Here is a 27,707-nt window from a genome sequence, read left to right as displayed (position 1 = left end):
TTGTTTTTGAACGTATTTTTTTAAGTCTTCAATTAGGCTGCAACATTCACAGGTATTTTACCACGACAGCAGCTCGACTCATGAAACCTGAACGCTTGCCACAGGTTCAAGATCCTGGTGGGAAAAAATTTATCCAGGAAAGCACAATTTTTCATCAACTTTTGGTATAATTCACATTTGGCATTTGTATTCACAATCGTGGTCAAAAGTTTCACTCGTGAAGGACATAATGTCATGGCTGTCTTGAGTCTCCAATCATTTCTACAACTCTTTTTGTGATAGAGTGATTGGAACACATACTTGTTGGTCACAAAAAACATTCATGAACTTTGCTTCTTTTATGAATTTATTAGGGGTCTACTGAAACCCAGCACATGGCCTCTTCAACCTGCTACCCTCTGGAAGGAGGTATAGATTGATTCGCGCCAGGACCACCAGAATGTCTCACAGTCTGTATCCCCAAGCTGTGAGACTGCTAATGAAAAGCCTGGCCCCGACCATCTTATTACCTCACTCTTCACCACCTCAATAATTGTGCTCTGGACATTGCATTGCTGCAACATCAAACAAAATCTTGTTGATATGTACGACTTAAGTGTTATTATGACAATGACAATAAAAGGAATTGATTGATTGAAAATGTGAGCAAATCTGCTGGTTCAAAAGTATACCTACAGCAACATTCATTATCAATTTTGGAGATGTAGAAAAGTTACAATCAAATCAAATTAGCTTCATGGCATGGCCTCTTATCTTCATTGTGAGAGATTATGATTGACGACACCTGTTGACTTCTCTGAGCCCATTTAAATAGGGCTCATGTGATGCAGTCATTAGACTCGGTTACAAACGCGACAATGGGAAAGTCAAAGGAACTCAGCACAGATCTGAAAAAAGGAATCATTGAGTCACTTGGAGCCACTTCAAAGCAGCTTAAGGTCCCAAGAGCAACTGTCCAGACAATTGTTCGTAAGTATAAAGTGCATGGCACAGTTTTGTCACTGCCACAATCAGGAAGAAAACGCAAGCTGAGAGAAAATTGGTCACGATAATCAAGAGTCAACCAAGAACCACCAAAAAGCAGATCTGCAATTAACTGGAAGCAGCTGGAACACAGATGTCAGTGTCCACAGTCCAGCCTGTTTTGCCTCGCCATGGACTGAGAGGCTACCATGCAAGAAGGAAGCCCTTGCTCCAGAAGAGACACCTTAAAGCTCGTCTAAAGTTTGCTGCTGATCACATGGACAAAGATAAGACCTTCTGGAGGAAAGTTTTGTGGTCAGATGAAACAAAAATTTAGCTGTTTGGCCACAATACCCAGCAGTATGTTTGGAGGAGAAAAGGTGAGGCCTTTAATCCCAGGAGCACCATACCTATCGTCAAGCATGGTGGTGGTAGTATTATGCTATGGGCCTGTTTTGCTGCCAATGGAACTGGTGCTTTACAGAGAGTAAATTATCAGCCCGGAGGTTGGGTCTTAGGCGCAGTTGGGTGTTCCAACAGGACAATGACCCCAAACACACGTCAAAAGTGGTCAAGGAATGGCTAAATCAGGCTAGAATGAAGGTTTTAGAAAGGCCTTCCCAAAGTCCGGACTTAAACGTGTGGACAATGCTGAAGAAAAAAGTCCATGTCAGAAAACCAACAAATTTAGCTGAACTGCACCAATTTTGTCAAGAGGAGTGGTCAAAAATTCAACCAGAAGCTTGTGGATGGCTACCAAAAGTGCCTTATTGCAGTGAAACTTGCAAAAGATTAAAGATTAAAGTACCAATGATTGTCTCACACACACACTAGATGTGGCGAAATTTGTCCTCTGCATTTGTCCCATCCCCTTGGGGAGCAGTGAGCAGCAGCGGTGCCGCGCCCGGGAATCATTTTGGTGATTTAACCCCCAACTCCAACCCTTTGTTGCTGAGTGCCAAGCAGGGAGGTTATGGGTCCCATTTTTATAGTCTTTGGTATGACTCGGCTGGGATTTGAACTCCAACCTACCGATCTCAGGGCAGACACTAACCACTAGGCCACTGAAAGGACATGTAACCAAATATTAACATTGCTATATGTATACTTTTGACCCAGCAGATTTGCTCACATTTTCAGTAGACCCATAATAAATTCATAAAACAACCAAACTTCATGAATGTTTTGTGTGACCAACAAGTATGTGCTCCAATCTCTCTATCACAAAAAAAATAAGAGTTGTAGAAATGATTGGAAACTCAAGACAGCCATGACATTATGTTCTTTACAAGTGTATGTCAACTTTCGACCACGACTGTATGTGTTGGTATTGCACAAATGCTGTCACTTATTATGATTGTTTTGGGTTTTTTTGGTCAATGTTTATAAAAGAGTGTTTGTCATATAATGCAATCTAATCGTCTAATATGTATTGTATTGGGCAGGACACTTCACCCTTGCCCCCACTGGTGAATGGATGATGGGGGGTGGTCGGACATGCTTCCGTCAGTCTACCACCACCAGGTGTGAATGTGGAGTGAATGAATGATGGGTTCCCACTTCTCTGTGAAGCGCTTTGAGTGTCTAGAAAAGCGCAATATAAATCTAATCCATCAATATTATTACTATTGCAGGTTTGTTCCAAAAAAATCCCCCTAAAATCCTTATTCCACCTCCTCCTGCAGGAGAAAGTCACACAAGTGGCCCCCGATACCCTTTTTCATTATATGGTGTGCATTTCCTGTTACAATGCCTTTGTGTTTTTCACAAACATTGAATCCACATGGAATGGCACAAAAGGTTACAGGCGGCACTTTTTTTTTTTTGTAGAGCCGTCCGTTTTTGCGCCGGCAAAATACACAATGACCCGTCTGCCTGTCATGTATTCAGCATCCTAGTGGGTCCTCCAAAGCAGGGATGCAGGTCAAAAAAGGGGAAAGCAGCCGTAGCAACCCCGGCCTAGGGAGTGCACGACCTAAACAGTTCACCTTGTGTACTAACAGAAAAAGAGTAGTTCACTTGTACACCATTTGCTAGAGGCTCACTTTGGTCTGTAATGATGTTCTCAATGAGTCTGTGTTACCTTGTTGTTGTTACTGTTGCTCAATTGGTATTGTTGTCATTGATATTGTTCTATTGTTATGTGTGTATAGTCTTATTGATATATCGTTATACTATAGTGTTATTGTTATTGATACGTTGTTATATTGTTAGCGATATTGTTATTGTTAATGATATTGTTATTGATACATTTTAACCCTTGTGTAATGTTCATATTGTTGTTACTCAGCCAGCGTTTGTGGGTCTGATGGACCCCTTGCATTTTGTGGATTTTAATGCCTCACAATCAAACACTTTGATGTTAAAATACTGAACAGATGTTTACCTTATCCCAATAAACATCTGTTCAGTATTTTAACATAAAAGTGTTTGATTGTGAGGCATTAAAAGCCACAAAATGCAACGGGTCCATCAGACCCACAAACGCTGGCTGAGTAACAACAATATGAACGTTGCACGGAAAATTTCTCAGACAGATTCTGCATCCCACAGGGATTCTTCTTTTGTGTTTCTGCACCTGCGGTTCCCACAAAAGGTTTCAACATTGTCTGTCAACACTGTCTGCTCTCATTTTCTCGCACATTTGATTCTCTGATGTTCTGTGTACCTACACTCTGTCCTCCTCCTGTCTAGGCCTGCTGTGTGTGTGTGTGTGTGCGTGTGTGTGTGTGTGTGTGTGTGTGGTACACAGAACATCAATTTCCACACTTCTATTAGCCCCGGCTCCAGTGGACCCGGACATCTTATATGTAATAGAAATGTGTAGGGGGGGTGTATGGTGTGTGGTCATTAAATATGTATTCTGATATATGTTCTTCACAGAAAATGAGCCAAAGTCAGTGAGTCTCAGTTTGAAAAATTAATTAATTGTATCAATTTTTGTTTAATAAAAAAAATGAAAACGGGTCCCACAGACCCGAACACCTCATCAAAATCAATCTTTTGAATTATTGACCTATTCAAGGCTCTAATTACCGCATCATATTTCATAATTTTGCATACTTTGCTCTATAAAAAAAGGTGTTTTCTTTGACAAAAAAAAAAGGCTTACAACATACAAAAACATAAATGATTAACAACAACAGATAGATCTAAAGTTGATCTAGAGATTTAACCACACTTTTATGAGTGGGACCCTCAAGGATCCAGGGGTCTTATAAGGTTATTGAACAAAAATGGTCAATTATTATGAATCAAAATCACCGTTGTTGTTAATTGGGTTAACCTATGTAAGGTTCCAATTACTGCACATCAAATATTTGACTTTTGAGATTTTAGAGGGAAAATACTGATTTTTTTTGTTGCCATACACAAAAGGTGGTTCTTTTACAAAAAAAAATTAAACATAAAAAAATAACAATAACTTAATATAAATGGGTTGATCTGCAGTTGATCTAGAAATGTAGGCATTCAAAGTAAAAAAAATAAAATATATATATATATATATAAATATTAGGGCTGTCAAACGATTACAATATTTAATCGCTATTAATCGCATTGTTCATAGTTAACTTGAAATTAATCGCAGATATATATCATTTTTCATCATTAATAAATGTACCCTAGACAGATAATTTTCAGGTTTTAACACCATGAACGGCCAATTAATTAGCGTAATGTGCATTAGCGTCGCATTTGGAAAAGACGAGCCACACTTTAGAACGTTTTCTATTTGGCATGGTTGGGTTTTTGTCATGAAACATTGATGGGGTGGCAAGATTACTAAGAACATGTCCGCTTCTAAATTGCCTGTTTTCCCTTCAAGTGCTAGCAAGTACTCGCCACTCTTAAGTGCCAATTCAAACAAGACGTGACGTCACGCGCAACCCAGGCACCCAAACCACCAGCACCAGTGGATCTTACGTGAATTGGTATATATATATATATATAGTATATACTGTATATGACTTACTTTTAACACTTTTATGAAAATGTCGTTTTTTTTATCTAAAACGCTTAATGCTCAAACAATTATTATGAATCAAAATCAATGTTGTTGTGAATTATTGACCTATTTAAAGGCCTACTGAAATGATTTGTTTTTATTTAAACAGGGATAGCAGATCCATTCTATGTGTCATACTTGATCATTTCGCGATATTGCCATATTTTTGCTGAAAGGATTTAGTAGAGAACATCGACGATAAAGTTCGCAACTTTTGGTAGCTGATAAAAAAGCCTTGCCTGTACCGGAAGTAGCGTGACGTCGCAGGTTGAAAGGCTCCTCACATTTCCCCATTGTTTACACCAGCAGCGAGAGCGATTCGGACCGAGAAAGCGACGATTACCCCATTAATTTGAGCCAAGATGAAAGATTCGTGGATGAGGAACGTGAGAGTGAAGGACCAGAGTGCAGTGCAGGACATATCTTTTTTCGCTCTGACCGTAACTCAGGTACAAGCTAGCTCATTGGATTCCACACTCTCTCCTTTTTCTATTGTGGATCACGGATTTGTATTTTAAACCACCTCGGATACTATATCCTCTTGAAAATGAGTCGAGAACGCGAAATGGACATTCACAGTGACTTTTATCTCCACGAAAATACATCGGTGAAGCACTTTAGCTACGGAGCTAACGTGATAGCATCGTGCTTAAATGCAGATAGAAACAAAAGAAATAAGCCCCTGACTGAAAGGATAGACAGCTGATCAACAATACTACTATCAGGAGACACCGAACTAAACACTGGACCTGTAACTACACGGTTAATGCTGTGCCGCCTGTCGAAGCCTAGCAATGCTGTTGCTAACGACGCCATTAAAGCTAACTTAGCTACGGGACCTCGTCAGAGCTATGATAAAAACATTAGCGCTCCACCTACGCCAGCCCTCATCTGCTCATCAACACCCGTGCTCACCTGCGTTCCAGCGATCGACGGCGCGACGAAGGACTTCACCCGATCATCGATGCGGTCGGCGGCTAGCATCGGATAGCGCGTCTGCTATCCAACTCAAAGTCCTCCTGGTTGTGTTGCTGCAGCCAGCCGCTAATACACCGATCCCACCTACAGCTTTCTTCTTTGCAGTCTCCATTGTTCATTAAACAAATTGCAAAAGATTCACCAACACAGATGTCCAGAATACTGTGGAATTTTGCGATGAAAACAGAGCTGTTTGTATTGGGATACAATGTGCCCGAATACTTCCACTTCAACCATCGACGTCACGCGCAAACGTCATCATACATAGACGTTTTCAACCAGAAGTTTCTCAGGAAATTTAAAATTGCACTTTATAAGTTAACCCGGCCGTATTGGCATGTGTTGCAATGTTAAGATTTCATCATTGATATATAAACTATCAGACTGTGTGGTCGGTAGTAGTGGCTTTCAGTAGGCCTTTAAGGCTCCAAGTACCGTATTTCCTTGAATTGGCGCAGGGAATATAGTATTCGCACGTCTAGAATTACTGCCGGGTCAAACTCGTTTCTCAAAATAATTAACGCATGCTTGGCCTTATCGCCGGTTCATTATTGAAGCTGGATCAAATTCGTTTCGCAAAATATTAATTTTATTATCGCATGTCTATAATTTTCACCAGGTCAAACTCGTTTCGCAAAATATTTAGCATATGGCTAGAACTTCCACCGGGTCAAATTCGTTACGTCACGAGTGACGCATCTGTCCTCATTTTCAAAATGGAGGAAGCTGCTTTCAGTAGCTTACAATCGCACAAAGGAAAAAAGATAATGAGCTTTTCAGTAGGATTTAAGGTCCAAGCTATTGAATACCGGTACAGTATGCTAAAGAGAACAGTAAGCAGCTATGTTTTATTAATATACCGTAGCTGCGTGTGTGAAATACTGTATAAGTCATTAAATGACTCCCGCCTCCTGGTGGTAGAGGGCGCTGCCGCGCTAGTGATCCTTCTTGCGACTTCCGGTACTGCAGAAGAAGTGAACACACGCAGCAAGAGATTTTTTTCTCTTCCTTTTAACAAGGAGGGTATCTAAAATAAAACAGTTTTCTAAACTGGACTTTCAATGGAAGCAGGAGGTAATAATTAAAGGAATATCTCCATCGAGACAGAGACTTTTAAAACGGAAAAAAGGAAATAATGAAGACTTCTATAAACAAGTTATCGATGCTTTTGGTCAGAAGGAGCTGCAAATGGACTCCATTTATAAGTACAGGTAAGACCATAATAAGGTTTTTTTTTAATTAAATGTGCTTTTCATGATGGTATGCTTACATCACACTTAAAGCGCACGACTAAATTTTATGGATTCCTTTTGGTAAACGCCGGAGTGAGAAGAGGTTTTAAAATAATTACCGCATGCACGGCCATCCCGCCGGTTTCCGGTAAACGCAGGAGTGACAGGAGGTTTTAAATTAATTAACGCCCCTGCGGCTATTCAAGGAAATACGGTACTTCACATCCAATATTAAACTTTTTCGTTACGTCTCGTCTCGTCTCGATTACTGTAACGTATTATTTTCGGGCCTCCCTATGTCTAGCATTAAAAGATTACAGTTGGTACAAAATGCGGCTGCAAGGCTTTTGACAAAAACAAGAAAGTTTGATCATATTACGCCTATACTGGCTCACTTGCACTGGCTTCCTGTGCACTTAAGATGCGACTTTAAGGTTTTACTACTTACGTATAAAATATTACACGGTTTAGCTCCAGCCTATCTCGCCGATTGTATTGTACCATATGTCCCGACAAGAAATCTGCGTTCAAAGAACTCCGGCTTATTAGTGATTCCCAGAGCCAAAAAAAAGTCTGCGGGCTATAGAGCGTTTTCTATTCGGGCTCCAGTACTCTGGAATGCCCTCCCGGTAACAGTTAGAGATGCTACCTCAGTAGAAGCATTTAAGTCCCATCTTAAAACTCATTTGTATAATCTAGCCTTTAAATAGACCCCCCCTTTTTTAGACCAGTTGATCTGCCGTTTCTTTTCTTCTCTCCTCTTCTCCCCTGTCCCTTGCGAGGGGGAGTCGCATAGGTCCGGTGGCCATGGATGAAGTGCTGGCTGTCCAGAGCCGGGACCCCGGGTGGACCACTAGCCTGTGCATCGGTTGGGGACATCTCTGCGCTGCTGACCCGTCTCCGCTCGGGATGGTTTCCTGTTGGCCCCGCTGTGGACTGGACTCCCGCTGATGTGTTGGATCCACTGTGGACTGGACTTTCACAATGTTATGTCAGACCCACTCGACATCCGTTGCTTTCGGTCTCCCCTAGAGGGGGGGGGTTACCCACATATGCGGTCCTCTCCAAGGTTTCTCATAGTCATTCACCGACGTCCCACTGGGGTGAGTTTTTCCTTGCCCGTATGTGGGCTCTGTACCGAGGATGTCGTTGTGGCTTGTACAGCCCTTTGAGACACTTGTGATTTAGGGCTATATAAATAAACATTGATTGATTGATTGATTGATTGATTTTTTGGGGGGGGGTACACTGCAAAAAGTCAGTGTTCAGAAACAAGAAAATACAAAAATTAGGGGTATTTTATTTGAACTAAGCAAAATTATAATTTTAAATCAAATTATTATTTTTTTATGCTTGAAGTAAGAAATTATTACTGTAAAAAAGTAGTTTTATACTTGTGAGTGTTGATGACACAGCTTTGCAACAGTTGATATTCTAGTTTCAAGCATGTTTTACTCAATATAGGTCATCAAATCTCAGCAACAAGCTGTAATATCTTATCATTTAGGACCAAAACCTTTAAAACAAGTAAAAGACTAACATAAAATCTGCTTAGTGAGAATAATTATCTTATCAGACAGAAAATAAGCAAATATCACCCTTATTTGAGATATTTAATCTTACTTAGATTTCAGTTTTTGCAGTGTAAATATTGCATAGTGTGTTGCCATAGCCAACAAATGTGTTTTCTTTGACAAAAAGAGCATAAAACATAAAAATAAAAAACCTAAAATACTTTATATCAACGGATAGATCTAAAGTTGATCTACAGATTCAAGCATTAAAAGTAAGACAAAAAATAATTTACATTTAAGACTTTAATGACTGAAAGCTTTTTGGGTCTTCAAACCTATAACGTTCTTAACATTGAAAGACTCCCTGAGTGTTAAATTGCAAAGTGTAAACCTCCGTACTGTGCAAAGCACAATCCATTAGTTGTTTTCTTGAGGCTGTATTTTGAGTTAACTGCATTGCACGGATGAGGGCTGACCTTTCAGAAAAAACTATTAACGTTTACAGTAATCTGTGTTCAAATCAAATCAAACTCGATCCACAGAGGGCCAGTGGCGTGTTTAGGGGGTGGTCTAGGGTGGCACGTGCTACCCCAAACGGAGGCGGAACGATTTGAAGCATACAAACATAGCGTAGTAAGACAGTGGGAGTGGTGGAGGTGTGCTTTATCTAGGGACGTGAACAGTTTTGCCGAGGCTTGTGTGTTGAGTAATGGAGGAGGAGTATCTGCAAAGCGCATATGGAGGCTTGCTTCATGTAGGGAAGGAGCTGGAAATGATAACGTGTGAAGCGAGCCTCTGATGACGGAACTTTCCTCCAGAAGGTCTTATCTTTGTCCATGTGATGTCATAAAAAAAAGGAGCTGTTTGGCCACAATACCCAGCAATATGTTTGGAAGAGAAAAGGTGGCCGGGTGATCAAGTCTGTCACTTTTAAGTGAACTATGAATAGTTATTCGCATAATAGTAAATGGGAATCGCTGCTGTATTATGATGATAGGAACATATGAAAAAAAGGAAAAAAACTCCAAAGGCATCTATGCCTCACCTGGTGTTACTGGTTTTCATCCATCCATCCATCCATCCACTTTCTACCGCCCGTCCCTTTTTGGGGTCTGCGGGGGGTGCTGGAGCCCATCTCAGCTGCATTCGGGCAGAAGGTGGGGTACACCCTGGACAAGTCGCCACCTCATCGCAGGGCCAACACAGATAGACGGACAACATTCACACACTAGGGCCAATTTAGGGTTGACAATCAACCTATCCCCAGGTGCATGTCTTTGGAGGTGGGAGGAAGCCGGAGTACCCGGAGGGAACCCACACAATCACGGGGAGAACATGCAAACTCCACACAGAAAGATCCCGAGCGCAGGATCGAACCCAGGACTACTCAGGACCTTCGTATTGTGAGGCACATGCACTAAACCCTGTTTCCACTGTGCTGCCCTACTGGTTTTCAGTTTAATTTTTATTAAATTTTTTTAATAATACTGGTTTTCAGTTTTATTAAAAATAAAATATGAAAAGGGATTAAAGGCCTACTGAAATAAATTATTTTTATTTAAACGGGGATAGCAGATCCATTCTATGTGTCATACATGATCATTTCGCGATATTGCCATATTTTTGCGGAAGATATTTAGTATAGAACGACGACGATAAAGTTCGCAACTTTTGGTCTCTGATGAAAAAAAAGCCTTGCCCCTACCGGAAGTAGCGTGACTTAGTCAGTTGTTCGCCTCCTCATATTTTCCTATTGTTTTCAACGCAGCTAGAGCGATTTGGACCGAGAAAGCGACGATTACCCCATTAATTTGAGCGAGGATGAAAGATTTGTGGATGAGGAACGTTAGAGTGACGGACTAGAGTGCAGTGCAAGACATATCTTTTTTCGCTCTGACCGTAACTTAGGTACAAGCTGGCTCATTGGATTCCACACTCTCTCCTTTTTCTATTGTGGATCACGGATTTGTATTTTAAACCAGCTCGGATACTATATCCTCTTGAAAATGAGAGTTGAGAACGCAAAATGGACATTCACAGTGACTTTTATCTCCATGACAATACATCGGCGAAGCTCTTTAGCTACTGAGCTAACGTGATAGCATCTGGCTCAAATGCAGATAGAAACAAAATAAATAAATCCCTGACTGGAAGGATAGACAGAAGATCAACAATACTATTAAACCATGGACATGTGAATACACGGTTAATAATTTCGAGCTTGGCGAAGCTTAACAATGCTGTTGCTAACGACGCTGAAGCTAACTTAGCAAATTAGCAACCGGACCTCACAGGGCTATGATAAAAACATTAGCGCTCCACCTACGCCAGCCAGCCCTCATCTGCTCATCAACACCCGTGCTCACCTGCTTTCCAGCGATCGACGGCGCGACGAAGGACTTCACCCGATCACAGATGCAGTTGGCGGCTAGCGTCAGCTAGCGCGTCTGCTATCCAAGTAAGTCCTCCTTGTTGTGTTGCTACAGCCAGCCGCTAATATACCGATCCCACCTACAACTTTCTTCTTTGCAGTCTCCATTGTTCATTAAACAAATTGCAAAAGATTCACCAACACAGATGTCCAGAATAGTGTGGAATTATGAGATGAAAACAGAGCTTTTTGTATTGTTTTCAATGGGGTACCGATACTTCTGTTTCACTGGCTACGTCACGCGCATACGTCATCATCCAAAGCCTTTTCAACCGGAAGTTTAGCGGGAAATTTAAAATTGCACTTTATAAGTTAACCCGGCCGTATTGGCGTGTGTTGCAATGTTAAGATTTCATCATTGATATATAAACTATCAGACTGCGTGGTCGGTAGTAGGGGTTTCAGTAGGCTTATAAGTAGTTGTCAGAAAAATTGTATGTAAATTATCAAAAAACTTTCCGTTCTCTGAGTTCCCAATGAACAGACAAGAGGCTGTCTTTGTTGCACCAAGCAAAGGCTTGGAAAATTCCATTGTGTACGATGGGAGGAGACGGGAGGGGTTATCTATTGTCATCGAAGACCTGCTCAAGCTGAATCCAGGACTAGCCCAAGCCAGAGGCATCTTTTTCTTTTGTGTTAATGTGACCGAAAACAATGACTGTTTACATCCTCCCCATTCGTTTAGAAACAGATGTTGTTATGTAAACAGGGAAAGTCCAAATAAAAAGAGGTGGCGTACAATCTTTCGCTAGAGCGTGGGTGACACTGTAAGAGGTTACAGGTTGACACGTTTCTCCTCAATTGAGCAACATTTAATTCTGCCTCTGTTTGATTCTTTGCTTCTTGTCTTGTTTAATAGATGTCATCAGTGTTTGAACCTGACAGTAGTATTTGGAGACCTTTTTTTTTTTTTTACCTAATGTTAATTACCTCATCTTTTATGTTATCCTCCTAATGAGAAATCTGTGATAACATTGATCAAAAGACAAGAATTCCATTTTTAAAAAAAAAAAAAACTCCAAATATCTTACCTGACGTGAATCTCACTGCACATCAATGCTGAGCTTTTTAACCGCTGTAGTTCTGCCCGCTGCTGTTACTTTTGCAGGCCACTGCTGTGATCAGTGCTGCTCCTTTGCCACTCCCATCCTCTGACTTGTGGAAAGTTACGTTGCACTGTGGTGCCAAATCTTGCAACGTCTCTTGCATGATCCTGGAGAAACTTTTGATTGAAATAAAATTTAAAAGGCGTTCAAAATATGGTCCTGCATCAAGAGTCAATATCAAAAGGTTTTCTTCAGATGGAAGAAACTTCAAAAGGTGACTTACTGAGGGTGCATCTTATAAAGGGTGCCGTCCACTCCAACTGTAATGGTAAGCTGCTGCATGTTGCGGTTCTCTCTTATCTTATCAACAACCGCGGCCAAACCAGCGCCGCAGAGCTGTGCAGCGCGCCGGGACACCACGCTACAAACCTCCTTAACGAGGACGCTGTCATCATACGTGGACGTGACAAGACCAAGGTGCTGCAGGATGCAACGGACCTGCCTCATTGCCAGACGGTCACTGTGGGTTGAGAGAGACAACACTGATGATAAACACGATGGGGTTTGTACACACATGAATAGTCCATCATTTTCATTGTACGTTTGTTTCAACAGAAAAACACACAATAAAATATTATAAATTATTTGTATTTGATTAATTACAATAAGTATTTGATCCTCTACCAACCAGAAAAAAATGTTTTTTGTTTTTTTTTGTCATAAAAAAATACAATCATGTGTGCTTACGGGCTGTATCCCTGCAGACTGTATTGATATATATTGATATATAATGTAGGAACCAGAAATATTAATAGCAGAAAGAAACAACCCTTTTGTGTGAATGAGTGTAAATGGGGGAGGGAGGTTTTTTGGGTTTGTGCACTAATTGTAAGTGTATCTTGTGTTTTTTATGTTGATTTAATAAAATAAAAATATAATTTAAATAAAATAAAAAAATAATTTAAATTAAAAAAAAATAAAAAAAATAAAATAAAATTTAAAAAAAAAAAAACATATATATATATATATATATTTCTTGTGCAGCCCAGTACCAATCGATCCACGGACCGGTACCGGGCCGCGGCCCGGTGGTTGGGGACCATTGCTCTAGTATACTCTGGACCAGGGGTCACCAACCTTTTTGAAACCAAGAGCTACTTCTTGGGTACTGATTAATGCGAAGGGCTACCAGTTTGATACACACTTACATAAATTGCCAGAATCAGCCAATTTGCTCAATGTTATTATTATTATTAACTCTATGTTATTATTAATAATTAATGATATTTATCTTTGTGGAAACACTGATCATCTTAATGATTTCTCACAATAAATATATATAGAAACAGGTAAATATCAGTATGCAACATTTTATTTTTATATTTTCTCTAAGTGCACATTTTTCAAATTGAACATTTTCAAATGATCACTTCTAAGACAGTCTTGTGAAATCACAATATCCCATTTGAACTAGCTAGCCACTAACATTTTTTTAACAAATCATGAATTACTTTGCACCATGTTTGTACAAATAATAACTCCTGTAAAATACAAAAGTCAACTCTCAAATTTTTAAATAAATCAAGTCACACTTTGAACTGGACACCAAATCTGTTATCTGTTTCTTGAATGAATGAATGAATTTTTTTTATTTAAACGGGGATAGCAGATCCATTCTATGTGTCATACTTGATCATTTCGCGATATTGCCATATTTTGCTGAAAGGATTTAGTAGAGCAAATTGACGATAAAGTTCGCAACTTTTGCTCGCTGATAAAAAAAAGCCTTGCCTGTACCGGAAGTAGCGTGACGTCGCAGGTTGGAAGGCTCCTCACATTTCCCCATTGTTTACACCAGCAGCGAGAGCGATTCGGACCGAGAAAGCGACGATTACCCCATTAATTTGAGCCAGGATGAAAGATTCGTGGATGAGGTACGTGAGAGTGAAGGACTAGAGTGCAGTGCAGGACGTATCTTTTTTCGCTCTGACCGTAACTTAGGTACAAGCTGGCTCATTGGATTCCACGCTTTCTCCTTCTTCTATTGTGGATCACGGATTTGTATTTTAAACCACCTCGGATACTATATCCTCTTGAAAATGAGAGTCGAGAATGCGAAATGGACATTCAGTGACTTTTATCTCCACGACAATACATCGGTGAAGCACTTTAGCTACGGAGCTAACGTGATAGCATCGTGCTTAAATGCAGATAGAAACAAAAGAAATAAGCCCCTGACTGGAAGGATAGACAGCAGATCAACAATACTACTATCAGGAGACACCGAACCAAACACTGGACCTGTAACTACACGGTTAATGCTGTGCCGCCTGTCGAAGCCTAGCAATGCTGTTGCTAATGACGCCATTGAAGCTAACTTAGCTACGGGACCTCGTCAGAGCTATGCTAAAAACATTAGCTCTCCACCTACGCCAGCCCTCATCTGCTCATCAACACCCGTGTTCACCTGCGTTCCAGCGATCGACGGCGCGACGAAGGACTTCACCCGATCATCGATGCGGTCGGCGGCTAGCGTCGGCTAGCGCGTCTGCTATCCTCAAAGTCCTCCTGGTTGTGTTGCTGCAGCCAGCCGCTAATACACCGATCCCACCTACAGCTTTCTTCTTTGCAGTCTTCATTGTTCATTAAACAAATTGCAAAAGATTCACCAACACAGATGTCCAGAATACTGTGGAATTTTGCGATGAAAACAGAGCTGTTTGTATTGAGATACAATGTGTCCGAATACTTCCACTTTAACCATTGACGCGCATACGTCATCATACATAGACGTTTTCAACTGGAAGTTTCGCGGGAAATTTAAAATTGCACTTTATAAGTTAACCCGGCCGTATTGGCATGTGTTGCAATGTTAAGATTTCATCATTGATATATAAACTATCAGACTGCGTGGTCGGTAGTAGTGGCTTTCAGTAGGCCTTTAACTAGTGTGTTGTACTCTGGTGTGTAACTTGACACTGCAACTCTGAGTGAGTCTTGCAGATGTGCATCAGTGAGGCGTGTTCTGTGTTTGTTCTTGATGAAGTTCATGTCAGAAAAGGCTGATTCACAAAGATAAGTTGAACCAAACAGGCTTGCAACCTTCATAGCTGCTGCGCATACACCACTGTACTTTTCTGGGTCAACAAGGCAGCAAAAGTTTGGTGCAGCCTGGTGGGCTTTGAGGTGGAGGTCATTTTGCAGTGTTACAATTTCAATCTCCACCTGTTCAGCATCCAGGCTGAATGTTGCACTTAACTGCTCGGCAATGCATGATATGTCCACGTTCATGGAAGGATTAGAAATGAATGACACACATGGCTCAAGCTGATCCAGGTCACAAAACCTGTTCTCAAACTCTTGCCCAACTGTTTGTGACCCGAGAGTTCTTTTCTGCAACTTTGTCAAAAGCCTCAGACGCAGAAGCATCGTCTTTCAGCACCATCTGCACACTCTGTAAATTGTTATTATTTATTTAGCCTTTATTTAACCAGGTAAAAATCCCATTGAGATCAAAGATCTCTTTTCCAAGGGAGACCTGGCCAAGAGGGCAGCAGCAAGGTTACATTAAAAACAGTAAACAACACATAAAACATCATATTTACAACATTAAAACTTGCTCACATGACACATGTGCATACAGACAAGGTAGACTGCAATCCTTTCACAGAAGCTTTAAACCCATTCAATGTAACAAGGTTTTGAAGTTTAATATTCGATTGTAGGTTATTCCAAGCCTTCTGTGCTGAAAACCTAAATGCTTTTTTGCCCAGTTCAGTTCTTACTTTGGGGACGACAAATTGTAGAACATTCATTGAACGAAGATTGTGACTTCCTTGTTTCTTTGTTAAAAGACAAGACAGATAAGATGGAGTGATACCCAGAATGGTTTTGTAGGTGAAAACATACCAATGATTGAGGCGTCGAGCACATAAAGATGTCCAGTTAACCATTGAGTATAACACCAATTGACCACTAAATGGTAACACTCAAATAAGTTTTTCAATTCATGGTAAAGTTACATTGTTTAATGCATCCAGCGGGGCATCACAACAAAATTAGGTATAATAATGTGTTAATTCCACGACTGTATGACGGTTGATATCGGAATCGGTAATTAAGAGTTGGACAATATCGGAATATCGGATATCGGCAAAAAAAAACATTATCGGACATCTCTAATATTTAGTTTATATGTTCAAATAAAGCTACCAAAATGGATGGACTGTTGATATCTTTGTAAAGACATAAACAAAGAAAAATCAACAGGAAATCAGATCATTATTTCTCTCACTTTATGTGCGCTGTGGCAAGCGGTTACCCAGCCGGTACCTAATGATCAGAAATTGTCAGCACTAGAACACCGCAGGGGTAATTGACATGTTCGCTACATTATACTGCACCTGTTTTTAAATACAAATTTTCAATACTACATGTGTCAAGTCACATGTTGGCACAGCATGATAGCCGGTATAGCATGATGATGCAACCACACATATGCCACCTTTCAACTTACATCAAAAGTGCAGACTTCATGTGGATATAACTACACTGCAAAAACTGAAATCTAAGTCAGATTAAATATCTCAAATAAGGGTGATATTTGCTTATTTTCTGTCTGATAAGATCATTCTTCTCACTAAGCAGATTTTATGTTAGAGTGTTTTACTTGTTTTAAGGGTTTTGGTCCTAAATGATTTCAGTAAGATATTACAGCTTGTTGCTGAGATTTGATGACCTACACTACCGTTCAAAAGTTTGGGGTCACCCAAACAATTTTGTGGAATAGCCTTCATTTCTAAGAACAAGAATAGACTGTCGAGTTTCAGATGAAAGTTCTCTTTTTCTGGCCATTTTGAGCGTTTAATTGACCCCACAAATGTGATGCTCCAGAAACTCAATCTGCTCAAAGGAAGGTCAGTTTTGTAGCTTCTGTAACGAGCTAAACTGTTTTCAGATGTGTGAACATGATTGCACAAGGGTTTTCTAATCATCAATTAGCCTTCTGAGCCAATGAGCAAACACATTGTACCATTAGAACACTGGAGTGATAGTTGCTGGAAATGGGCCTCTATACACCTATGTAGATATTGCACCAAAAACCAGACATTTGCAGCTAGAATAGTCATTTACCACATTAGCAATGTATAGAGTGTATTTCTTTAAAGTAAAGACTAGTTTAAAGTTATCTTCATTGAAAAGTACAGTGCTTTTCCTTAAAAAATAAGGACATTTCAATGTGACCCCAAACTTTTGAACGGTAGTGTATATTTTTTTATGTAGGATTTTTTTAAACTGAGCTTTTGGAAAACTGAGAGATTGTCAAAAACTTAGGCCACAATGTTTTTAAACTGAGCTTGCAGCAGCACAATTATTAATGTATTATTACTTTAGTACAACTACCGTATTTTTCAGACTATAAGTGCGACTTATACTCAGGAGCGACTTATGTGTGAAATCATTAACACATTAGCGTAAAATATCAAATAATATTATTTAGCTCATTCCCGTAAGAGACTAGACGTATAAGATTTCATGGGATTTAGCGATTAGGAGTGACAGATTTTTTGGTAAACGTATAGCATGTTCTATATGTTATAGTTATTTGAATGACTCTTACCATATGTTACGTTAACATACCAGGCACGTTCTCAGTTGGTTATTTATGCCTCATATAACGTACACTTATTCAGCCTGTTGTTCACTATTCTTTATTTATTTTAAATTGCCTTTCAAATGTCTATATTTGGTGTTGGGTTTTATCAAATATATTTCCCCAAAAAATGCGATTTATACTCCAGTGCGACTTATATATGTTTTTTTTCTTCTTTATTATGCATTTTCGGCCGGTGCGACTTATACTCCGGAGCGACTTATACTCCGGAGCGACTTATACTCCGAAAAATGCGGTATTTATGGGCGTGGGGGGAGTCTATACTGGGTCGATACAAGGACCGACCAAGACCGAACAGTGCAAAGTCTAAAGTAATTTTTCCTACACAAAGGTTTCCGATGACGTCACCACAGGCTCATAATTCCCTTGCAAAGCGTGTATGCAAACACTCTTAACCAAGTACGCCTCTATTGTTATTTTTGTGCGAAATGGGTTACACATGAGTCGTGTGGGGTTGTAGAAACCGTGCGAATTCAGGATAAGGAACCACAAAGTACTACGATATTCCTAAGGTCATTGTAAAGCAGGAAAAATGACTGTGGCTGGCATCACATGGACAAAGATAAGACCTTCTGGAGGAAAGTTCTGTGGTCAGATGAAACAAAAATTGAGCTGCTTGGCCACAATACCCAGCAATATGTTTGGAGGAGAAAAGGTGAGGCCTTTATTCCAAGGAACACCATACCTACCGTCCAGCATGGTGGTGGTAGTATTATGCTCTGGACCCGTTTTGCTGCCAATGGAACTGGTGCTTTACAGAGAGTAAATGGGACAAGGAAAAAAGGAGGATTACCTCCAAATTCTACAGGACAAGCTAAAATCATCAGCCCGGAGGTTGGGTCTTGGGCACAGTTGGGTGTTCCAACAGGACAATGACCCCAAACACACGTCAAAAGTGGTAAAGGAACGGCTAAATCAGGCTAGAATTAAGTTTTTAGAATGGCTTTCCCAAAGCCCTGACTTAATCGTGTGGACAATGCTAGAGAAACAAGTCCATGTCAGAAAACCAACAAATTTAGCTGAACTGCACCAATTTTGTCAAAAGGAGTGGTGAAAAATTCAACCAGAAGCTTGTTGATGGCTACCAAAAGTGCCTTATTGCAGTGAAACTTGCCAAGGGACATGCAACCAAATATTAACATTGCTGCATGTATACTTTTGACACAGCATATTTGGTCACATTTTCAGTAGACCCATAATAAATTCATAAAAGAACCAAACTTCATGAATGTTTTTTGTGACAAACAAGTATGTGCTCCAATCACAAAAAAAATAAGAGCTGTAGAAATTATTGGAAACTCAAGACAGCCATGACATTATGTTCTTTACAAGTGTGTGTAAACTTTTGACCACGACTGTATAAGAAATCATGTCAAGTAATACGTTGCAGACACACAAAATGATTGACACAAAACACATGTTACAGAGAATAATTGAATAATAAAAACAATGTGAAATACATACAGTATAAATGATTAATTAAATGGATAAAATAACATTTACCATCACGTTTACCTTTATTGAAGACTCTTGCTGGAAAAGACAGCAATAAGTGGAGAGGAGAGCCACAGAGAAGCCGCTTGCCTATGTACTTTTCTATAAGTTCTTTAAGTGCTTTTTACCTTATTTATCAAAGTACTGGCACCAACAACTATATTTGGACCAATGTGGCTTATTTTGCAGTTGTACTCAATATAGAAAAAAACAGAGACTGAGTCACCAACGCATGAGATTCTTTGTTTGGGTTTGATTCCATGGAACGATATGCAGGAAAATTGACTGTTTTTTTCCCATGTAATGTTTGGCCGTATGGTAACATTAACGGTAGGCGAAAATTGTGGCAAACTTTTGGTGTAAATGTTTGTTCAAGAACCAAAAAGTCATGCAAAAATATTATTTTTAAAAAAAGATATACTAGATATCATTACAATATCATTTTTAACTACTTCATTAAAATGATTTCTGCACGTGAATTTGGTATACTGGATTGTTCAATTTATATTTTGTATGAGCGTACATTATTTATCATGCTACTCAAGTACAATGGAGAAGGCTGCGTATAATCCTCACCTTTCAATTTGTGACAAAAATCTTGTCGCAAAAATGCCCCGGGTCTTGAGTTGCTCAGACAGTTTGCCTCTGAACAGCAAGCCCTTGGCAGTGAATTCCATTAGCACGTGTCTCACGACCTCACCAAGGTACATTCCACTAATCATCTTCTCATACCTGGAAGGAAAAAAAAACCAGCACCAATTAAGACTCATCACATTTATTATTTATGAGACTTGATACTAAAATAATTATTTATGCTGATCTCAAACTTTATAGGCAAACTTACCCTTCTATTTCTTTCTTATATTCAGTTAAAATTAGGGCTGTCAAAGTTAGTGCGATTAATCACAAAAAAAGTTGGCATTCATCATGTATAAACGCTGAATAATTAGGCAATTTATTTTGATTGCACATGCTACTTTATCATAATTATACTTCATAATCGTATACATTTTAAAATTCAAAATTTATTTTATAAGTGTTTGAGTAAGATTGTAACGGTACGTGTATTTGTATTGAACCGTTTCGGTACGGGGGTTAGGGTTGCGTGTATTTTCAATGTACGTTCAGGGTTAAGAAGGGGTTAAAAACCAAACAAATTGTGCGCAGCAGCATTGGTGAGGGAGGGGCAGAGACAGAGAGAGCGAGAGAGTTATGATAAACACGCATGCGTCGCCAGGCTCTGCTTTTTATCCATAGATTTATCAGATTTCATTTTTTATTATCTATAGCAGGGGTGTCAAAAGTGTGCCCCGGAGGCCATTTGCGGCCCACAGCTAATGTTTTAAAGGCCCACGGCACATTCTAAAAATACTATTAAAGTAAACAAAAACATAACAAAAGTGAAATAAAAAAGCTTAAAGGTTAAATGTAATTTAGAAAAAGTTGCAATGTTGACTAATAAAACAAAGTTGTTGTTTTTTCTTTCAAACTGTCATTGCTCAAAACATAATATTGAATCAAAATCAATGTTATTATGAATTATTGACCTATCCAAGGTTCCGATTACTTCACATCAAATATTCCACTAAGAAAAATATTTTTGGTGGAAGATTTTGCAAATTTGGTAAATAAACAGTGTTGGGTTAGTTACTGAAAACCAGTAACTAGTTACAATTACTAGTTACTTTATTTCAAAAGTAACTCAGTTACTAACTCAGTTACTTACACCAAAAAGTAATGCGTTACTGTGAAAAGTAACTATTTAGTTACTTCTTTTTCCCCCCCTTTTTTTAAGGCTCCCATTAATGCCCTTTTAGCCTTCATTTCAGTACTGTTATTGTACTGGAGAATAATACAATCTGTTGATCAACTTGACATGCATTTGCATCACTGAACTCAGAAAGCAATGTGGTCTACATACAACACACAAACAATGTGGTCTACAGACAACACACAAACAATGTGGTCCACAGACAACACACAAACAATGTGGTCTACATACAACACACAAAGACAAAGATATGTTTCAAAGGGCCAATTTATTTCAGGCCAGAAAAAATTGACAAAACTATTTTAAATAGCTGCAACATAATGGCACTTTAACTTTAACTCTAAGTAGATAGGATCTTTGATCCAAGACACAACTTACATTTAACTAAAATGTTATTTTCTTTGTGCTCGACAAAAGAAAAGTATTGAGAATGTCTCCATGTTAAAAAACTCGACTTCTGGCTTCGCCATGATGTCTTGTTAGTTGTTATGAGAGTAGCGTATATGTGTGTGTGTGTGTGTGTGTGTGTGTGTGTGTGTGTGGCCCTTTAAGATATGACAGCATGAGAGGTGAGTGACGTCAGTGAGTGAGTGGGCGAGAGAGGTGAGGGAGCGGCGACAGTGAGTGCGTGTAGGTGCTCTAGCTTGGTGGATGGCTGCGTGCAATAAAGTCACAAAGTTGCAACAAACCGCCGGGCTCGTCATTCACCCTCAGCTGTAAAGACCCTCTTCCGGGTAAAGTGAAGGTTGTTAGACCCGAAGTACGGCTCTGGAGGAACGTCTCCCCTGCGGGGAGGCATGCTTTCTGTGGGTGGGGGAAAGCACGCCTCTTCTTTTCCACCGGAGCGCTCCAATAAAACACACTCAGATCTTCAGTTTCTAGCCGATACTACATACAAATAACGTAAAATAACGCAGTAACGCATCGTGCAGTAACGGTAACTGAGTTACTGTATATAAAAAATTAACGCGTTAGATTACTAGTTACCGCCGAAACTAACGGCGTTACAGTAACACGTTAGTCCCAACACTGTAAATAAATAACCAAAAAAATTATATTTTGTAGTTTTCTTACTGTACCGAAAATGAACCGAACCGTGACCTCTAAACCGAGGTACGTACCGAACCGAAATTTTTGTTTACCGTTACACCCTTATGCTTGAGGCGTATTATACAGTAGGGCATAGAGTGTCAAAAAGGCATTTTTATGGGTGCGCCCACCATTTAAGTTTTTTCGTTTTACGTTCCGGGGTTTCGGAACGTAACTGTATAAGGGATCTCTTTCATAGTATAAAAACTATTTAAAAAGAACTGGTTAAATGAACTTGTGAATGTAATGACTCTTGAAAAAATACGATTTATAAACTCTACAAATATGAATACATGGGAACTAACCTGGAAACCTTTACTGACATATATTGAATCATAATTTAGACATTTAAAAAAAGAAAAAACAAAACAAAAAAACTGCCATCTTTTTTGTAGTTGTATTCCTTTTTTATTATTGTTATTATTTTTTGTATTGATCCTACACTACTATTGCTTTTTTTGTGTCACTTTTGATATGGTTTTGTCACGGTTTCCTTGCTTTTTTTTGTGACTTTTTATTCTGTATTGTTTTGCATCTGATCAAGCCGTGTGACTTTCTTCTTCTTTTTTAAGTGTGAACGGTGGAGAGGTCCTCGGGAGGTGACCTTGTGATCACTTACTGAGGATCCTTGATGCCGAGGAATATTCATCCATCTTGCTATGGTCTGGATAGCCCGCTGATCCTGAGCCAGAGCGGGATGGATATATACACTACAGTTCAAAAGTTTGGGGTCACCCAAACAATTTTGTGGAATAGCCTTCATTTCTAAGAACAAGAATAGACTGTCGAGTTTCAGATGAAAGTTCTCTTTTTCTGGCCATTTTGAGCGTTTAAATGACCCCACAAATGTGATGCTCCAGAAACTCAATCTGCTCAAAGGAAGATTAGTTTTGTAGCTTCTGTAACGAGCTAAACTGTTTTCAGATGTGTGAACATGATTGCACAAGGGTTTTCTAATCATCAATTAGCCTTCTGAGCCAATGAGCAAACACATTGTACCATTAGAACACTGGAGTGATAGTTGCTGGAAATGGGCCTCTATACACCTATGTAGATATTGCACCAAAAACCAGACATTTGCAGCTAGAATAGTCATTTACCACATTAGCAATGTATAGAGTGTATTTCTTTAAAGTTAAGACTAGTTTAAAGTTATCTTCATTGAAAAGTACAGTGCTTTTCCTTCAAAAATAAGGACATTTCAATGTGACCCCAAACTTTTGAACGGTAGTGTATATATATATGTATACATATACAATATCTGGGTATTTTTTGTAATGTCTATACTGTAAACTTTGAGTTGTTAAAGTTCAAGTGCACCTCTCTCCTCAAGTGTGCATGTGAGTGTGTACGAGTGTATGTGTGCCTGTATGAAGGGTTTGCGTGAGCAAAGTATGACTGTTAAATGTGATTTTAACTGTAAAATTCAATAAAATATATTAGCAAAAAAATATATATATATAATAATATGATCAGTTGGGTTGTGAAAACTAAACCGATGCAAGCGGATATCCGGTTTGACAAACAAGCAATTCAGCCAATATCAGCCATTCAAATCTATGAATTGTTTTCGGGTAATTGAGTATAGAAAACAAAGACCGGGAATGGCGCAGCTGACAGTTTGTCTTTATCACAACGTGCATATTCCGTTAGCTTACTGAAGACGAGAATAGATGTAAATAGTCTACTGATGCATGTTTGTTAGCCAGCTATCGGCTAATGTCCTTCAACAGTGTAAAGCGCCTTCTAGAGCTGCAATCCTCGCCTCCTTTGCAGAAAATACGCTATGTTTATTACAAGTATCAGTGAAGGATAATGACCGATAAATATGCTACACCAGTGTTTTTCAACCTTTTTTGAGCCAAGGCACATTTTTTGCGTTGAAAAGATCCGGAGGCACACCACCAGCAGAAATCAATAAAAAAACGAAACTCAGTTGACAGTAAAAAGTCCTTGTCGCAATTGTTGGATATGACTTTAAATCATAACCAAGCATGCATCACTATAGCTCTTGTCTCAAAGTAGGTGTACTGTCACCACCTGTCACATCACGCCCTGACATATTTTGACTTTTTTGCTGTTTTTTAGTTCTTGTCTTGCGCTCCTATTTTGGTGGCTTTTTCTCTTTTTTTGGTATTTTCCTGTAGCAGTTTCATGTCTTCCTTAGAGCGATATTTCCAGCATCTACTTTGTTTTAGCGATCAAGAATATTTCAGTCGTTTTTATCCTTCTTTGTGGGGACATTGTTGATTGTCATGTCATGTTCGGATGTACATTGTGGACGCCGTCTTTGCTCCATAGTAAGTCTTTGCTGTTGTCCAGCAATCTGTTTTTGTTTACTTTGTAGCCAGTTCAGTTTTAGTTTCATTCTGCATCGCCTTCTCTAAGCTTCAATACCTTTTCTTAGGGGCACTCACCTTTTGTTTATTTTTGGTTTAAGCATTAGACACCTTTTTACCTTCACACTGCCTTCCGCTGTTCCCGACATCTACAAAGCAATTAGCTACCGGCTGCCACCTACTGATATGGAAGAGTATTACATGGGTACTCTGCCGAGCTCTAGACAGCACCGACACTCAACAACAACACATCATTTGCAAACTATAACTACTGGTTAGCAAAAAATATCTTTACCCCAAATAGGTGAAATTAGATCATCTCCCACGGCACACCAGACTGTATCTCACGGCGGAACAGTGGTTGAAAAACACTGTGCTACATGACACATCGTAGGAGGATACAATAAACTAGGAGTTCTTCATCTTTTTGACCTCGGGGCCCAACTTTTCCACTACAGAGGGGCCTGAAACCCACTCAAATATTACCACTGAGTTAGTAATCTTACTCTTGATTTTAACCATATTCAATAATTATATCTAACTTACTTACAGTTTACAACCCTGTCAAATGATATGAAAGCATGAGTTTATCAAAAGATGATTATTTATTTAACACAAACTGTGGGCTTACGTCAAGTGGATTAGAAAAATAAGTACTAACCAAATATACTGCACGAAAAGGGACTCATTAAAACTGACAAAACATACATTTACTAACAATTATGTTGCGCTAAAATAAATAAACTAAATTCATATTGAATGTTTTTTTAACTTAACTGTAAAATGAAAGTGCAAATTAAAATACAAGTTCACCACTTTGGTCATAATTTTTGCGCTTAAGAAACTTCTCTCTGACTTTAGCTCCAGACTTCTTCTGTTTATTTGAGATTGTAATTTCTGCTACAAGTGTTGGAAACATGTACAAATGAGTACCGTTGCTGCCAATTAGGCCCTTTAAAGGGGGTGCTCGTGGCCCAACAATGGGCTCCAGCCCTATGGTTAAGAATCACTGCAATAAGCCATGCTAACCAGCGCCAACAGCTAAAATAGAGCTCAACGATATCAAGTATTATATGGTCAATACTACAGTGATTAGATAAATATCGCTATTACTAAAACTTTATCGTTTTTGTTTACAAACTCAATAAGTAAGTCCCTGCATGGACACAGGTGGACTTTAACAGCAAAAACTAAATGATTTAAATCAGAGCCAAAAGTAATATAATAATAATAATGTCAGAAAAATTGTATGTAAATTATCAAAAAACTTTCCGTTCTCTAAGTTCCCAATGAACAGACAAGAGGCTGTCTTTGTTGCACCAAGCAAAGGCTTGGAAAATTCCATTGTGTACGATGGGAGGAGACGGGAGGGGGTTATCTATTGTCATCGAAGACCTGCTCAAGCTGAATCCAGGACTAGCCCAAGCCCGAGGCATCTTTTTCTTTTGTGTTAATGTGACCGAAAACAATGACTGTTTACATACTCCCCATTCCTTTGGAAACAGCTGTTGTTCTGTAAACAGGGAAAATCCAAATAAAAAGAGGTGGCGTACAATCTTTCGCCAGAGCGTGGGTGACACTGTAAGAGGTTACAGGTCGACACATTTCTCCTTAATTGAGCAAAATTGAATTCTGCCTCTGTTTGATTCTTTGCTTCTTGTCTTGTTTAATAGATGTCATCAGTGTTTGAACCTTCCATCCATCCATTTTCTACCGCTTATTCCCTTCGGGGTCGCGGGGGGCGCTGGAGCCTATCTCAGCTACAATCGGGCGGAAGGCCTGACAAATAATAATTTTAATATTTATAAGGGGCCCCAGAAAACTAACTAACTATCTTTATTACACCTGAAAAAAGTTCCTAGCTACCAGTTTTAAGAAAAAATTACTTAAGATAGTAAGCAGCGGTTGCTTACTACGTGGCAATTTCTCATGCATAGACTTTGGAAATTCAACGCATATTAATCAAATATTTCCCCGTCCTGTACCTCTGTTTTCCAGGATGGTTCGAGGACGCATCAACGACACGATCAAACTCCGTGATGAAGTCGTCCAGTTCGCCATTTTCACCAAATGCCCCCCATTCCATATTGACACACATCTGGCCATCATCACCATCAACCACTTCTATGTTCTGCATCTCTTCCATGTAGCAGACATTGGTCCCTGTGCCTGAATGGGAGGTAGGTATAACATTGAACATCATGCAAATAACAATAAATCAATAGGAGTTTCAGTACAAAACATTTTCTTATTCAGAGAAACACGATCTTGGCTCAATAATGATGACAAACTTACCAACAATGAGTCCCACCTCACACTTGGGGTCCTCATAACCACAGGTCATCATGGTTCCTACTGTGTCATTAACTACAGCCACAAAAGTTAAGTTGAATACCTGCAAGTTGTGACAAAACACAAATAAAAAAGGGCTCTAAGTAGGGGCTATAGGTACTGTAACTGGGAGATATCTGATCGGAACACCAATAGTTCTGAGTACTATCTTAACCAATGTTTGACTACATTTATATTGAGGATCTACAATTACTTGCATTTGATTTGACATGCATTTTTGAAAAAGGCAAATTCATGGCTAATTTGTCAGTGTTTACTTCATATTCCGAAATCACCATTTCAAAAAAGCATACTCCACTTCCAAACAACAGCATACATGTTAATTAGGGATGTCCGATAATATCGGCCTGCCGATATTATCGGCCGATAAATGCGTTAAAATGTAATATCGGAAATTATCGGTATCGTTTTTTTTATTATCTGTATCGGTTTTTTATTTTAATTTTATTTTTTTATTAAATCAACATAAAAAACACAAGATACACTTACAATTAGTGCACCAACCCAAAAAACCTCCCTCCCCCCATTTCTTTCTGTTATCAATATTCTGGTTCCTACATTATATATCAATATATATCAATACAGTCTGCAAGGGATACAGTCCGTAAGCACACATGATTGTGCGTGCTGCTGGTCCACTAATAGTACTAACCTTTAACAGTTAATTTTACTCATTTTCATTAATTACTAGTTTCTATGTAACGGTTTTTATATTGTTTTACTTTCTTTTTTATTTAAGAAAATGTTTTTAATTTAGTTATCTTATTTTATTATTATTTTTAAAAAGTACCTTATCTTCACCATACATGGTTGTCCAA

The 27,707-nt window shown here is 39.1% G+C and overlaps 1 protein-coding gene across 1 annotated transcript in view; it reads right to left on the bottom strand.

Moving 5' to 3' along the window:
- Positions 1–27,707, bottom strand: part of hk2 (hexokinase 2) — a 92,809-nt gene that overhangs the window by 6,888 nt on the left and 58,214 nt on the right. Inside the window, exons 14-18 of the mRNA XM_062051593.1 lie at positions 26,833–26,932; positions 26,523–26,706; positions 19,915–20,070; positions 12,454–12,690; positions 12,156–12,346 (exon numbers count right to left, since the gene is read on the bottom strand). Coding sequence (XP_061907577.1) covers positions 12,193–12,346; positions 12,454–12,690; positions 19,915–20,070; positions 26,523–26,706; positions 26,833–26,932 — 831 coding nt within the window. The 3' untranslated portion in view covers positions 12,156–12,192. The remainder of the gene's footprint in view (positions 1–12,155; positions 12,347–12,453; positions 12,691–19,914; positions 20,071–26,522; positions 26,707–26,832; positions 26,933–27,707) is intronic.

This window comes from Entelurus aequoreus, linkage group LG06, assembly GCF_033978785.1.
Source record: "Entelurus aequoreus isolate RoL-2023_Sb linkage group LG06, RoL_Eaeq_v1.1, whole genome shotgun sequence".
Taxonomy (NCBI): Eukaryota; Metazoa; Chordata; class Actinopteri; order Syngnathiformes; family Syngnathidae; genus Entelurus; species Entelurus aequoreus.
The sequence above is the reverse complement of the archived record's forward strand: the minus strand, read 5'-3'. Positions and strand labels throughout refer to the sequence as shown.